General features: G+C 36.6%; 1 protein-coding gene across 3 annotated transcripts in view; it reads right to left on the reverse strand.

The window, feature by feature from the left end:
- Positions 1-413: 413 nt before the first annotated feature.
- The window catches only part of TTBK2 (tau tubulin kinase 2), a 162,793-nt gene continuing 148,228 nt past the window's right edge, over positions 414-14,978 (reverse strand). For all 3 annotated transcript variants that reach the window (XM_079127766.1, XM_079127765.1, XM_079127767.1), the window contains 2 exons: positions 8,994-10,261; positions 414-7,884 (listed from right to left, as the gene is read on the reverse strand). In XM_079127766.1, coding sequence (XP_078983892.1) covers positions 7,422-7,884; positions 8,994-10,261 — 1,731 coding nt within the window. In that variant the 3' untranslated portion in view covers positions 414-7,421. The remainder of the gene's footprint in view (positions 7,885-8,993; positions 10,262-14,978) is intronic.

Below are 14,978 nucleotides of genomic sequence, written 5' to 3' on the forward strand. Positions count from 1 at the left end.
AGGAATGGGGCCGCCGCGAGTCAGACGCTACTCTCGGGAAACCAAGGGCGCGGAAGAGCGGCCGACCGTAAAGGTGAACAATTCTAAAACAGACACCAGCCTACGCCCACGTCTTCTGCAATAAGCACATTTCCTAGAGTTGGGAGTTTTTTAGATTCATCACCCAAAAGTAGTTATGAAGTTTTAACTCAACGTCTCATTTCGACCTCGTTTTTCTCAAAGACTGACTTTTTACCCATTGGTCAAGCTTTGCAGCTTTCTCCATCAACTGTTAATAGGATTCTTCCTGAAAGACCTTTAATAATCCCTAGGGAACTGCACATATACTCCTTTACACATTGTTACACGTTAATATTTTAACTGTTTTGCAGTTGAGATGTCAATAAGCATATTCATGTAGCTTCTGGGAGATGGTTTTATTTTTTATTACAAGGTAGGGGTGGGGGCATTGAACCCCAGGGCTTTGCACACACGCTAGGCATCATGCTGTACCACTTAATTGCACCCTAGCCCCTTATTTTGAAAAAAATCTTGAGATTCTGGGCATTTTGGGATGTTGCTCCTCTGTGAAAAATTAAAGAGAAAAAAATGAATGGCAGTTAATACTCCAGGTCAAACCGGAAGAGTGAACCCAGGACCCTGCAAATGCCTCCTGGGTTCCTTGGTTCAAAGGAAGATTACTGCAGGAAGTAAGAGGTTGGAAGGACCCTGAATCCCTCTAGCGGTACCAGAGGTGTTCCCTATGGAGGAGGCAGAATGATGCACTGAAAGGGAGATTCTGACTTAATTTTGTTAAAGGAACCATCTCATATTTCTGAACCTGGTTTTCACCTGCAGGCACACTGAACACCTAGTTTCTATTAAGCCCAGGGCTTCTCTTCTAGGTCACTTCTGGTCACTTTTTCTAGTGTACTGCATTTACAGTGACACTTTTTGCTCCCAATTAATCTTGTAATTGCCAATGCATTCAAAATTTTATTTAAATTAGATAGTATTTCCCACTTTGAAATCAAAACCATCACACAAATAGAACTAGTTTGCATGCGGAATGAATATTTTATTACTAGATTATAAAAATAAAATACAAAATAATTTTAAAACAGAACTTAAAACACTGTACAAAGCTTTAATATGATACAAATGATAAAATTAAATAAATAATTACATTTTTTTATGTACAGATGGCCTATACAAAAGCACTCCATGTTTCTGCCAATGTTCTTATGTCCTGGTTGCCTGAGCAAAAACACATAAAGGGAGCTGCTTGGAGGGGAATGGGGGCTATGCAGTACCTTTGGAGATATTTTGAAGAGCAGTTTCTCATCTCTCTGATGCCATGAAGAGAAGAGAGGAACAGGAAAGTAGAATTATTAGTCATCTATTTTAACTCACTGGTCTTGGTAAAAAGAGAGAATTCTGGTTTGTGGTTAAATCTGATTTCACAGCTGCCAATAGCTTATAACTTTCAAGATGTGTATCTAATTCAAAACTGGATGCCCCTCCCCTTCCCTAAAAGCTGGGAACTTGTAAGTAAATGGCCCAATAAAATAGGTGCTATTTTAGGAAGGAATCAGAGGTGGTCTAGGAACTGTGCATCAGGGAGAGTGAAGAGGACTCAAGCCTGGGTCATCTGTTCTCCTCTTTCCTCGGTTCATCCAATTTCAAAGCCCTAAGTGGCCCAGTGCTGTATATTTCCTTTATCTTCTTATCTTTGAATGTTTCAAAGCATTTTACCTTAGTAAACTAATTTCACTATGTTGTGCATAGTTGAAAATGGTTTTGGAAAGTCTCAAAGCTTTCCTTTTCCTGGGTAGCTCCCCCAAATAAATCACAGTCAAGCTCTGATAGCCTTGTTACCCCTTGTTGATGAATGAAGAACACCCAGAGTCCAATGTATGGTGAAGTGCTGTGAATGAATTTTTTAGGAATTTAAATTATATGAGGAAAAAAGCAACATATGGGAAGGGTATAATATATAAATACTTGATTTGTCCAATGCTTTTAAATAGGTGAGTGAACACTTTCATACAAAATGTGAAACATTAAACTACTAAAAGGAGGTAAATTTTCTAACCATTGTTAGTGTAAAAGCATGTCATCAAATTCTGTAGTACCAGGGGCTCAAAGGTCAGGCTCAAAGGTCTGCCTCACATATCCTGTTCTTACCCAGAACCACTGGCCCAGGGTCTGGAACACATTGTTAGCATCACCAGTGTACATACTATGCCCACACTGTCACTTCGAATTAAAGAGGAGGCAGGACCTGTTAAGTTGCACAGGGCAATGAAAGGAAGGGCTTCACCTCTGTTAAATGCTTCTTGAAGATGAAGAATCCAGCTAAGTATAAGGAAATATTCAAATTGTTACTGAATAAATGTTACTTATTTTGCTATTTAGTGTCTTGAGATTAAATGGAACCTAAAGTGGTCCTAATCTTGTCACATTAATTTTCGGATCCAAATTTGCTCAAGGGAAATAACTGAAACATTAAGCTTATATAGTTTTAAAGTAGAAGTAGACAATCACAACTGAATTAGCAAATGTCTTGATGAGCCATATCCAGTGGGGGATTTCTTAAGGATTAAAGTGTGCAGTATCCAGATTCTCCTCTAAGTGGAGAGGAGTGATCCTTGTCCAATGTCTTGGGAACTTCCCCCATGTACATCTCCTGGAATACCTGCTAGCAATGCTGGGCAACAAATTCTGAAGGACCCAGTGACTCTGTCAGTTCTCATGATTGCAGAGAAATTGCCAAAATATGGAAAATATCCAATAATATGATGAATTTCCACTCTACTTACACATCCACAAAGTTATTGTTTTATTTTGTTTTGTTTTTGTTTCTGCTTTTAGTGAGGGCAGGGAAGTGGGATGTCCTGACAGCCACCTGGGGTTTTCCAGGTGCTACATCTCCCATATGGTCTGAGAACTGGAACAGCCTCTAGTTTCTTTCTCTAAGTTAGAGTCTAAAACAGCACCAGTGGTCACTGAATTTGGGTATATACTGACACACAGGGGAAACCATAGTCACTTACAAGCCTTATTCCTATAATACCTTTGTGTCAAATCAAGATAAGTAGCTATTCTGCTACTATACTGTCTGTAGAACCAAACTCAAGAAAGTTAAACAGTGCAGTTGATGTCAACCATTCTATCTCCTTAATGACAGATGCTAAACCATCTCTCCCTATAACCAAAGTCCAAAAACATGGGTGGTAAAATGCACAAAAACAGAAATGGGAAGATTTTAAGAGTGAATGAAATAATTCCAAAACACATGAACATGACAGAGGAAGTCTCTAATATATACCATGTTTTGATAGCTATAAAGGAATGAAAGAAGTTCTTAAAATATGAAAAACTTTGACCTCCAAGACTAAATCTAGATTATCTACAAATAAATATATTTTCAAACAGCCGAAGTAAGATGCATTTTTTTCCAAAGCCACTAAAATTCTGAATTCTGGATCCGGTTTCCCTATCACTAATTCCTAATGTTAGGTTAGGAACATAAAATTGTCTGCTCTTGGGAAAAAGGCATCTGTTTTTAATTCAAAGCTACTGGGCATAGAAAAACTATGGTTTTAACTATCTGGGTTTATAAAACATGCACCAATGTACACTTTTCCCTTGTAAAGTGGATGCAACTATAGAAACATTAGCTTAGGAATCTGTGGCCTGCAAGGAATCTCTGGTGCCTACTGAAGAACCTCAAATTCCCATAGCAGCTAGGAATGAGACGAGATACTGCACATCTAGAACACTGAATCATTAAGCAGTGGCTTAGTATGCTAAAGCAAATAATATTGGGTCTCAATTACCATTTTGCTACTTATTTAGGACTTGATTAACTTGGCAACTTTTATTAAAAACATCCACTCCAAAACATGCAACTTAAAAAACAGTAAATGCATCTATGCCACTGTCAGCAAGGCCAGCTTGCATACCAGAGTTGAGAATGAGAGTGCCTGCCTGCTGAAGGCCTAATATTCAAAGATGACTCATAATCTATGTCATAATGTTAAATTTGATATACAGTTTTCTTTCTTTGTTCACTATTCATTAAAGTTAAATATTTTTAAGCTAATAATATTACTAGGTGGGATTTTAATATTTTATCTAATTCATAGACCCTGGAGGTCTGGCAGCATAACTGAGAAAGAATACTACCTGAGGGCATTGGGCTGGTGTTATTCCTGTCTTTTGCTCCACCCAAGTAATCCCAAGGACTAGACAAGGGAAGGCAAGGGCAAGGGTGGCTAGGTAACCAGCCATTCTGTTGTGATAGGAGAAACCAGTAGGTGCTTAATTTTCAAAAAGTAATTCAAACTTATGCCCAATACTACTTTTAATACATTTTGGTTTGATCATTTTAGTTAATGGCCACATTCATCTTAAGTAAAATATCCAAACTTGTTTAAAATTACTTGGATGATCTGTAACTGTAATCTGAAATATGCCATCACTGAAAAACCCAGAAATAAAGAGGGAAAAAAACCCAAAACCAAACAAAAACTTTGTTCTTTGTATCATATTGTAAAATAAAAACAAAACTCCTTGTGCCAAAAGAGCTTGCTCAGGGCTGTCAAGTTCTATTTTTAGCCTAAGAGACCATCTAACATCTAAAAGAACAAACTATGCTTTTAAAAACCATAAAGTAATCTCTTTATATAAGGACAGTATGTAAAAATGGACCTATTGGTACATACGATATAATTAGTCTGTTTTGAAAGTTTCAGAGCAGAAACATCTTTGGTTAACTCTTTCCTCTACGTGCAAAGTAAAATATTCTTACACAATAAGGCTGTTATCTCTGGATCTTGATGAGTTTGTTAATGCCACATAGAAAAGGAGGGAACCCAGTGGAAAGACTGGTAGGAAAATGGAAGGAACCAAGAAAGAAAGAAAACATCCTATTGTCATGTTGCCATCACTGTCAGTTTTGACAGCCAGCAGAGAAATGCCAAGAATAAAATAACACACACACCACAGTTATAGCCTCATCAGCTTTTCAATGGGTACTATTAGCACATTTCTGACTGAGGGGTCAGTATTTAAATTTGTCTACTTTTAACATAATTTATAGCTAATGCAATAGAATAAAGATAATTTCTTAATTATCCTCCATCCATCCCCACTCCCTAACCAAAGAGTAATGTGAAAAGATGAAAGCAGGATAGCAAGTATTAGAAATGTTTTAAAAATCAATTTAAATTATAATCAGACCCATGATTATAATCCCAGTCTATCCATTGTAATAAGGACAGAACTATGTGATTAACATAACAAATTCTTGAACAGTATTACAAGAATGTCCCAGTAATTTTTCCCCCTTTAAAATATTTTTCCAAAGAAAATTAAATAACCTGTCTTGGCTTGTTAAAGACCACCAACCCTTGCATTATACACCGGGAAGGCAAGAAGGATCTAAGGTGTCACATGCCAAGAACATATTTTCAGAAAGTGAAGTTAGACAAGGCCCAAGTGTACATGAGGCACACAATAGAAAAAGAAAATTCACCATCTGTGATCTTGAAATTACAAATGGAGAATGAGAAAGAATGACTTTATATAAGCATATGTCTCTATATATTTATAAATATTTATATAATTTACCATGAAGACATGCAAGCAGTGTTATAGCAACTATTATACAATATAATACAGAAAGATCAGTCTTCCAATATTACAGCTGCTTTAGATAAACAGCAAATATGTCTTATCCACTGCATTCCTCTGTAGTGCTTGAAACTGGAGAGAAATTAAGATTCCATACTATGCTACATTTCTTATGGGTAGACCTTATATGCCTCAATATAGTGTTTTGAGTTTGTCTGTTAAAAAGCTCAACACAGATATGAGAACAAGAGAGGTTCAGTGCAGCTTCAGGGCAACTTTGATGCAGCATTAGAATGTGTTCACTTGGTGAGGAGATATATTTCTTTTTTAATTTGTTTCTTTCCCAATTCAACCATATTAGGTTTGGCAACAAACACAAGGTCAAAGAGAAAACGCACAGATGTTTGCTAGAAGGCAAATTTCAACAGCAAGCAGACCAATTTACCTGACCTTAATAAGGTCTTTTCAACACAAAACACCTACAGAGTATAAAAGAACCCATTTAGAAAGTCTAGTATACTTTAATTTTGCTTGATTGCTGTTAGCAGAGGAGATTAGAATATTATCCTCCTTACAGTTTCATAAATTGAGGTTACATGGGAATCAGGCCAAGAAGCCCAACTACTGAACTAAAACACAGAAGAAGCAGGTAATAAAACAATGAAAGAAAAATACTTAGCCTATTCTTATTTCCCCAAATATTCATTCCTTATTAGCTAAATGTATAAAATATAAAATTTAAAGATTATAAGCCTCCATAACATACCTAATGTCTTTGTTTTTCTTTCCTAAATTTCTAAAAGCACAGTCACATTCCAAAGCATTGTGCTTCCCTAGTATCATCTTGGAGGTTGATATTAAAAAGAGCTGGTACCTAGAAGACCTAAGGAAGCATTCTACTTCATTTTCCTTCCACAAGAACACTTAACAGGTTGTAAAAGGGTTGTTCTATCTTTAAGGATGTTACCTCACTCTCTGTCCTTCTTTCCCTAAAATCTAAAGCTTGTAAAATAAATAGCTCTACTCAGACTTTTGTTCCCTGTACCTAAGTTTCTCAGTTATTTTTCATAATAAAAATGTTCTGAGTTACAGAACTGTTGATCCAAAGAAAAATATTAGGGTACTAAAAAAAAAGGTAATTGAATTTGAAATTCTCAGCATGTGCTGTTAAATGCCTATTGGGATGTATTGTTAAAGGAAGACAGGTTGAATCCAGTAGGAAATGCTGACTTTAAAAAATGTGAAATCCAGGGAGGGTACTAGGAATAAAGCAAAGGTGTGGATTCTCGATACACTAGATAAACACACAAGCCAAATATACATGAGTACTGACTCCCTGGCAATAAGCTTATTATATATATACTCTAATACGAGAGCAATGACTCCAAGGGTCAGAAGATTTGAATGAAAATATCACTTTTGCTATATAATCTTTTTTGAGTAGAGGTTTTAAAAATTAGGTGAAATTCCTTAAAAGTAAAATTCCATTCTATCTTCTACCCTCAATTCTTGTTTCAAAGGCAGCTAAAAGATGAGAGAGCTCATTTAATGAGTTTTCTGTCCCCTTGTATTTTGCTGGATTGCCCCTTCCTATTCAAAAGAGATTGTTACCAATCTGCTTGCTACCTGCCTTAGATAAATCCTTATTATACATTTATGTCTTCTTATAAATAATTGATCGTGTTACTTTCTTTTCCAAAAGAAGATCAACACTGATTTTTTTAAATAGACAGTACAGAGACACACATGCATCAGGTTTAGGAGGAAGATCTCACAACTTTCCCAGAGAGGCAGCCCGGCTCCTATCTGCTCAGTTTACTGGCTGGCTTACTCTTTCCTGGGGGAGTTTTAGTGCTGGCCGTGTGGTGGTAGAGGCTGCCAGATCCTTTTGGGCCATTCTTGCTGGGTTTGCAATGCTCCTGTTGGCAGGACCTTCTGGAAGAGGATGATCCTGAGTGGCTGGGAGGTGACTTGCTTCTCCCCAGGTGTGGGGATGAACTCCTCTGGTCATGATGGGGCCTTCCAGCCCTAGATGGAGAGGAACTAGAAGTACGAGGCAAGGAGCTGCTTCTAGGAGAGGCACTGGGACTCCTCCGAGGGACAACTGGACTCTTCGGTGGTGTTTTTGGATTGTGAGGAGATCCTGGGGTCTTGCACTGAGTAGTGCTCCGTGGTTTCTGAGATCCATTTTGAAGAATTTGGGCTAGCCGGGAGAAGAGGTCTGAGTCTGAGTTACTACTCCCTAGGACTTTGTATCTGCGTAGCCTTAAAAGAACAGAGAAGAATCATTTTCATTTTAATTCATTCCAAGTATGCCTAAAAGTTATAATGTCCCAAATCATAATGTGCCATGTGTGCCAAAATCAGAAAATATACTAACAGGACAAAAAGTTACTCTTTCACATACTAGAGAGATATGACCCTAGACCAATTAACTTTTCCAAGCTTTCACTAGGAATACTATTCTCATAGTGTCACTGAGAAGTACTGGAAGAAATTATCTTTTAAATAAAAACCTTAATGTTGAAAGTACCTTCCTTATGCATGATATAAAACAAGAAGTCATTTTAAAAATTCATTTTTGTAAATACTATTCTATCAAGCAAAAGGTACCACAACCCAAGTAAAAGGCAAAACTAGTCTTGGATAAAAATTTCTTCAATATATTCTGCAAAGGAGTCAGTTTTAAGAAAAATCATTCAACAGGGTGTTTGATAGGAGCACCACCATAACTCATAAAAGAAGCTCAAGTAAAAATATACATGAAAACAACTGTCTCATGAATAATCAAATACAACTTAAAACAGGGGTATTAACTATTTGTCAAACTATTTTTTTCATATGCATGTGTATATATTTGTGGGAGTATATTCACACATACAAAAAATTTTTTTAAAGATAGAGTCTTGCTATGTTGCCCAGGCTGGCCTCAAACTCAAAATTCTCCTGTATGAGTCTACTTATATGAGGGATGTATAGTGATCAAAACCATAGAGAAAATAGATTAGTGGCTGCCATGGGCTAGAGGGAGGAGGTAAGGAGGATTTATTGGTTTTGGTGTTTCATTTCACATGATGAAAAAAGAGTTATGGAAGTAGATGGTAATGACAGTTGCACAATAAAATGTACTAAATACCACTGAATAGTACACTTAAAAAGGTGGCAAATTTAGATATTGTATATATTTTAGCATAATAAAAAATTGGAAAAAAAGAATTAATTTGTACTGTGCTATATAATAAGGCCTGTGAAAGGTAGGGAAGAAAGCAGATGCTGAAAAGCAGGCAAAAAAGAAATGCTACCACTGACATTACAGTAAAGCAGATATAGAAATAATGTGACACAATTAACATACTCAGAGCACACAGTATTACCTGGCTTCTACTCCAGGCCTTGTAGGTGGCTTTCCTGGTGGTGGCCGAGGCAAGAACTGAGATGAAGTTGAGCTATTGACTTGATCTGTGTTGACCCATGCAACTGGCCTTGGAATCTTACTCTTTCTTGACTGGGAGATGATAGGTGATAGAAAGCTATCTTCAGCTGACCTACTCAAGTGAGAATCTACTGCCAGTTTTGAAAATGGAGTGAAGACTTCCTCCTCAGAAAAGTGAACAGGAACAGCAGCTAGTTTCTCCTCTAACAACTTATCAGAGGCACTTGAGAGATCACCAAGGAAAGACCTGAACTGCCTTTTTTCCACCAGGAGTTTGACTAGGTCGGGCTGATAAGCTTTCTTCTGAAGGAGCTTTTCTTTTGCAGAAACTGGAGAGGATGATTCAAAAGTTGAGTCTATCTCTTGTGCTAAGACAGGGATTCGACTATGTCTAGCTACAAAAGATGACCTAATCATATCCTTCCGAGTTGGGGGACCGTGTTCATTTTCTGAAACACAATGAAATAGTTCTCCATTTCTAGGAGCAATTTTCTCTTTCTTACCCTCTTGGTGCAAAAAAGTAGAGAGGTCTCCTTGATGAGCTGGCAAGTCTTCATTCTTAATGTCATCATTCTTAGATAGTATACTTTTTTGCATTGGTGCTACCTGGCCTATCTGTCCTTCAACATGTGGGTCAATGACTCTTGGAGAAACTTCTGAAGTACCAATTGCCAGAAGCTTCATTATCTCATGATTTTTGTCTTGATTTGGCACCACACTAAAAGTCTGTGTCTTTGTCACATCAAGAGGTTCAGTAGTAGCAGAATGATCCCTTTCCACAGTTACCAAATCTGGGAGACATATCTCAATACATTGCTGCCCTTTACTTAACTTTTCATCTTCATTATCTGACCCTAGAAGAATGCTTTTCTCTTCAATTTCCCCAGGGAGATTCTCAAATTCTCTTACAACCAGTCTGTTAGGGTCAGGAAGGTCTTTTGGTCCCAGGTCTTGAGATTTGTCACTCTCTCTAATATCAGGTAACATGTCTTGACCAATGTGATCTATCTGAAGCCCCAAATCTGTTCTGCTTCCTCCACTAGGAAGTTCACCCTCTGTCACAACCAAGCCAGAGAAGTTCTCCCTTGGAGAAAAAAGTTCTACAGAGGGCTCCATGGGCTGAAGATCTTTTTTCTCTGGCTGCTGACCATAGTGAAAGCTTCCTGAGGTTGACTGTGTTGATGCCACAGAAGGTCTAGGAATTGTAATCTGGAGGCAGGAGAAAAAAAATTAAATGTGATTATGTGGAATATCAATCAAGATGCATGATTTGATATTTAACACTTCAAATTCCAACATATACAAGAAACACAGATATAAACCAAGTTTTGCCCAACTCAAAGAAAAAAATGAACAATTTTGAATAAAGATATTGATGTTCACACTCCCCTGCTCAGGAACTGTAGAAAACAGTCTCCCTCTATGTTCATCCTGGCCCTTTCTTAAGCATGTTCTATGCCCTGGAAGACTTGATTTTCACAGATGACACCACACCAACAGAGAACTGGAAGACTGGAGGAAAGAGAGGACCAAGTGCTGATTCTGGCTTCCTCCTAGGGGACTGCAGTTTCAGTGGTGGCTATACTCTACCATCCCAGCATGGCTCCTGTAACATGGCCCCTTTCTCACAGCTATGACTTTCACACAGGTTCTGTTAATACCCTCTTTCTTCCCATTCAGGACTCATGTTAGAGATGGCTCCCTCTATTGCTGGTCTTATTGGCTCTCTTCAACTACATCTATAGCAAGTTCCTTTATAAAATTCTCTCCAAATCTTTTTTTAAAAATATATTTTGAGATGTTGATGGACCTTTATTTTATTTATTTATTTATATGTGGTTTTGAGAATCAAACCCAGTGCCTCACATATGCTAGGCAAGTGCTCTACCACTGAGTCACAATCCTAGCCCCTCCCCAAATCCATTTGAGTGTGCCATCTCTGTCCTGCCAGAATTCAAACATAGGATGATTTGGGAAATTTATTGAGAAATTGATTATCATTTGAAAACCTCCAAATTTTCATGCATTGTTTTTTTCTATAAATTCTATCAACTGATATTAGAAATATTACCTCTTCCTATGAGTAAAGACATAACAGAGGTATTTATTAATGTTTTGTATCTTTAATTTTTAAAAATCAGGCCTATGATGAGTGAAATTCTACCATCCTTAACACCGAAGACATTTCAATTCTAAGTAAGATTCAATATCCAATAAGACACCTTTCTGTTGTTGTTGTTATTTTTTGGTGGCACTGAGGATTGAATACCAGGGGTGCATCTACCACTAAGCTACTACCCTCAGTGCCACCCGCCCCCCTTTTTGTTGTTGTTGTTATTGTTGTTGTTTTGTTTTGTTTTTGGTACGGTTTTACTAAGTTGCTCAGGCAGACTTGAACTTGTGATCTTCCTGCCTCAGATTCCCAAACAGGGATTATTGATATACAACACCATGCCCAACAAGAATGCCCTTTCTTAAGACACCTAAAGTTTCCACACCTTCCATTTTTAAAAAAGTAACAATTAGAAGTCTAAAAATAACTATATAAACTGCTAAGGAAAAAAGTCTTTGTGAGAAATTAACTAAGCTCAAATCTCTTAATGAAGTCCATTAAATTTTGTGAAGACTACAGACATTGGTCTGAAAATGTGAAACAGTCATGGAAGACTCAATATCTAGTCCAAAGATATAAAGACACTAGTGTGACTCCAGAGTCAGCTAAGGTGTCTGAGATCTGTTTCACTTTGTATCAGAAATGCAATTCAGTTTATGGAAATGTAAAGCTTGTTCTAAGACCAGTGCTGGGAGAAATCATCTAACTTGCATACTGAAGTAGCTCCCAAATGGAACCAGGGTATTGAGGAGTTACAAGCTAATTCAAGACAAGCTGCTTGCATTAGATCTGAACTCTGGCAATAAGCCCAGGCCTAAACTGACCGTGGGAAACAGCATTAAGTTCTATTGGTGATGTTATGCTTTAGGAAGTTACCACATACTTATATATCTTTATTAATTATTTCAAAATATACTCAGGCAAATGAAAATTTTCTATTATATTTTAAAAATAACACTAAAATCTAAAATTTATGGTAATTCATTTTGTAAGTTTCATTTTGAGATCCAAAAGAGACTTGGATAAGAAAAAAAGATGTGCAGTTATATTAAATGCCAAATAACAAGGGAGATGAATACCTATATTCTAAATAAACCAACTAATTGTCACCTCATCATTATATGTAATTCCAAGTACATCAGCGAAAATGAATCCAGCAGTGTTTGCAAGACTCCACTGGTCTTCTGAGATTGAAGCTAAAGTTAACTTCTTTACTTCTGAGATAAACTCATATAAGATAAAGATACAAATGCATGTGTATGTGTGGTATGAAAAAAGGAATGACAATCTTGGATTTATAATATATATATATATATATATATATGAACCATCAGATAAGAGACTGTGTTTTTTTGAAAAGATTCTGAGCAATTACAATAAACTGTACATAAATTACTCTCATATATTTCCAAAAACTTTATAAATTTTATAAAAATATTCCTGCATGGTGTAGTGGCACTAGCCTATAATCCCAGTTACTTTGTAGGCTGTGGCAGAAAGATAAGAGTTGGAGAGCACCTCAGCAAGACCCTGTCTCAAAATTAAAAATAAAAAGCACCCTGGGTTCAATCTGCAGTAGTGCAAAGAAAAAAAAATCCTAAAATTATTTTTACAAATTCCATATCATAACTTTCTTATATTTTAATAGGATTCCTCTTTTTTCTTTCTTTCTTTTTTTTTTTTCTTTGTTGTTGTTGTACTATACCACTGAGCTGCATCCCTAGCCCTTTTTATTTTTTATTTTGAGACAGCACCTCACTGAATGCAAAAGGTTTTTGCTAAATTACTGAGACTGGCCTCAAAATCGTGATCCTCCTGCCTCAGTCCTCTAAGTCACTGGGATTATAGGCATGTGCCACTGCATCAGGCAGATTCCATTAATAATACAACTTCATAACTGAGAAAAAACACAGCCAAGAAAGGTCATGGATAGGACTTTAGGATTTTAATGTTTGTATAGCCTACTAACATGCAGCACATGCTCTCAAATGAAGTCTGGGAAAGTGAACCTGAAAAAACATTATCTGACAAGGTAAAAATAGAAAACTCAGGATCAATAGTTGAATACAGAAAAGAGAAAGGTAATTCTGAGTTTAGCTGAAAATAGCTTCCTTAACTAGAGCACAAAGACATAAAAAAAATTCCTGTACTTTGGATAGGCTACAAATGGACTAAATAAATGATCTGTCAGTAATTCACATGTATGCTCATGTCTTTAATTTTATAATTCACAAACATTTCATTAAGGCATCATTTCACTTTTAAAAAATTTATTTTCCTTCTCCCTTCCCCCAGTACTAGGGATTGAAACCAAGGATATTCTACCACTGAGCTATATCCCTGGTCCTTTTTATTTTTTATTTTGAGACAGGAACTCACCAAGTTGCTGAGGCTGGCCTCAAACTTCTGATCCTCCTTTTCTTAGCCTCCCCAGTTGCTTGGACTACAAGTGTATGCCACCACACCCAGCTCCATTTAAGGTAGTATTTCAATCATTTTCATTTTTTGTTGTTCTCTAGTTGTTTCATGTACACTTTTCTACAGATTTAGGGAATCAATGTTTTCCATTTCTTTCATATTTTTGTAGTTTTATTAATGCCAGTGCTAATACCTTTGTACTTATGAGTACATCCAGTCTCATTATTTAGCAGTTCACACAGAGCATCATTTTTCAGTTTCCTTATGTTTAGAACTAGACACGTAGCAAGAAGACAATTAAGTGTAAACCTAACTACCATTTGAATTTTAACTGAGAAATTACCCTTTCCCAGACTGTAATGCTACTGTGATAACAACAACTTCAAGAAATTCAACATTGTACCAAACAGCCTTTCTTAGAAATGAAAGGTATGTAAGTACAAAATAGCTATATCTCATTTTGGTTTGTGGATAAGAAATAATTTAGAAGAGATACAAGTGGTAGAATAATTTGTGGTTCCTAATACAGCCAAGAATTAACTTATATAAACAAATTCCTTGCCTATTAAAAATTAAATTAAAAACTTTTTTTAGATGTTGATAAACCTTTATTCTATTCATTTACTTATTTGCAGTGCTGAGAATCAAACCCAGTGCCTCACACATGCCAGGTAAGCACTCTACCACTAAGCCACACCCAGCCCCTAAGAAATTAAATTTTAACTATTCAAATTTCATTGGGCCATTAAAATTCTACTACAGGCATCTTTTGTTTAAAGCATCTTTATATAACACTTTATACAAGTGTTGAAAATTATGAGTAAACACTATCATTGAACTGTGATTTTTATATACCAAGTTTGTATTTCTGTTAAAAAAAAAACAGTACAGAGTAGTGGTTACATGTGGATATAGAGGCCATACATGATGTCTCTCGTTCTTTATTATTCCTATTGCTTATTTGTTAGTTATTTATGATCAAGATATTGTTATATTGTTATTTTGCCTATGTGGATGGATGGGGGAAGAGGAAAAGAAGGAAAGAATAGGGAGGTCAGAAATCTCTGCTATAAAGGTGGGTAAAACTGGGCTGGGGTTGTGGCTTAATAGCAGAGCGCTTGCCTAGCACATGTGAGGCACTGGGTTTGATCCTTAGCATCAAACAAAAACAAACAAATACAATAAAGGTATTGTGTTCATCTGTAACTAAAAATCTTTTTTTTTTTTTTTTAAAAGGTGGGTAAAATTGCACATAGCAGCGGGCCGGGGCCATAGGTTAGCTGGTAGAGTGCTTGCCTTGCAAGCACAAGGCCCTAAGTTCAATCCCCAGTACCGCAAGAAAAAAAAAAAAAATTGCACATAGCATAATTTGGTCAATTTTATTTCCAATGAATC

This window comes from Sciurus vulgaris (genome assembly GCF_902686455.1).
Source record: "Sciurus vulgaris genome assembly, chromosome: 2".
Taxonomy (NCBI): domain Eukaryota; kingdom Metazoa; phylum Chordata; class Mammalia; order Rodentia; family Sciuridae; genus Sciurus; species Sciurus vulgaris.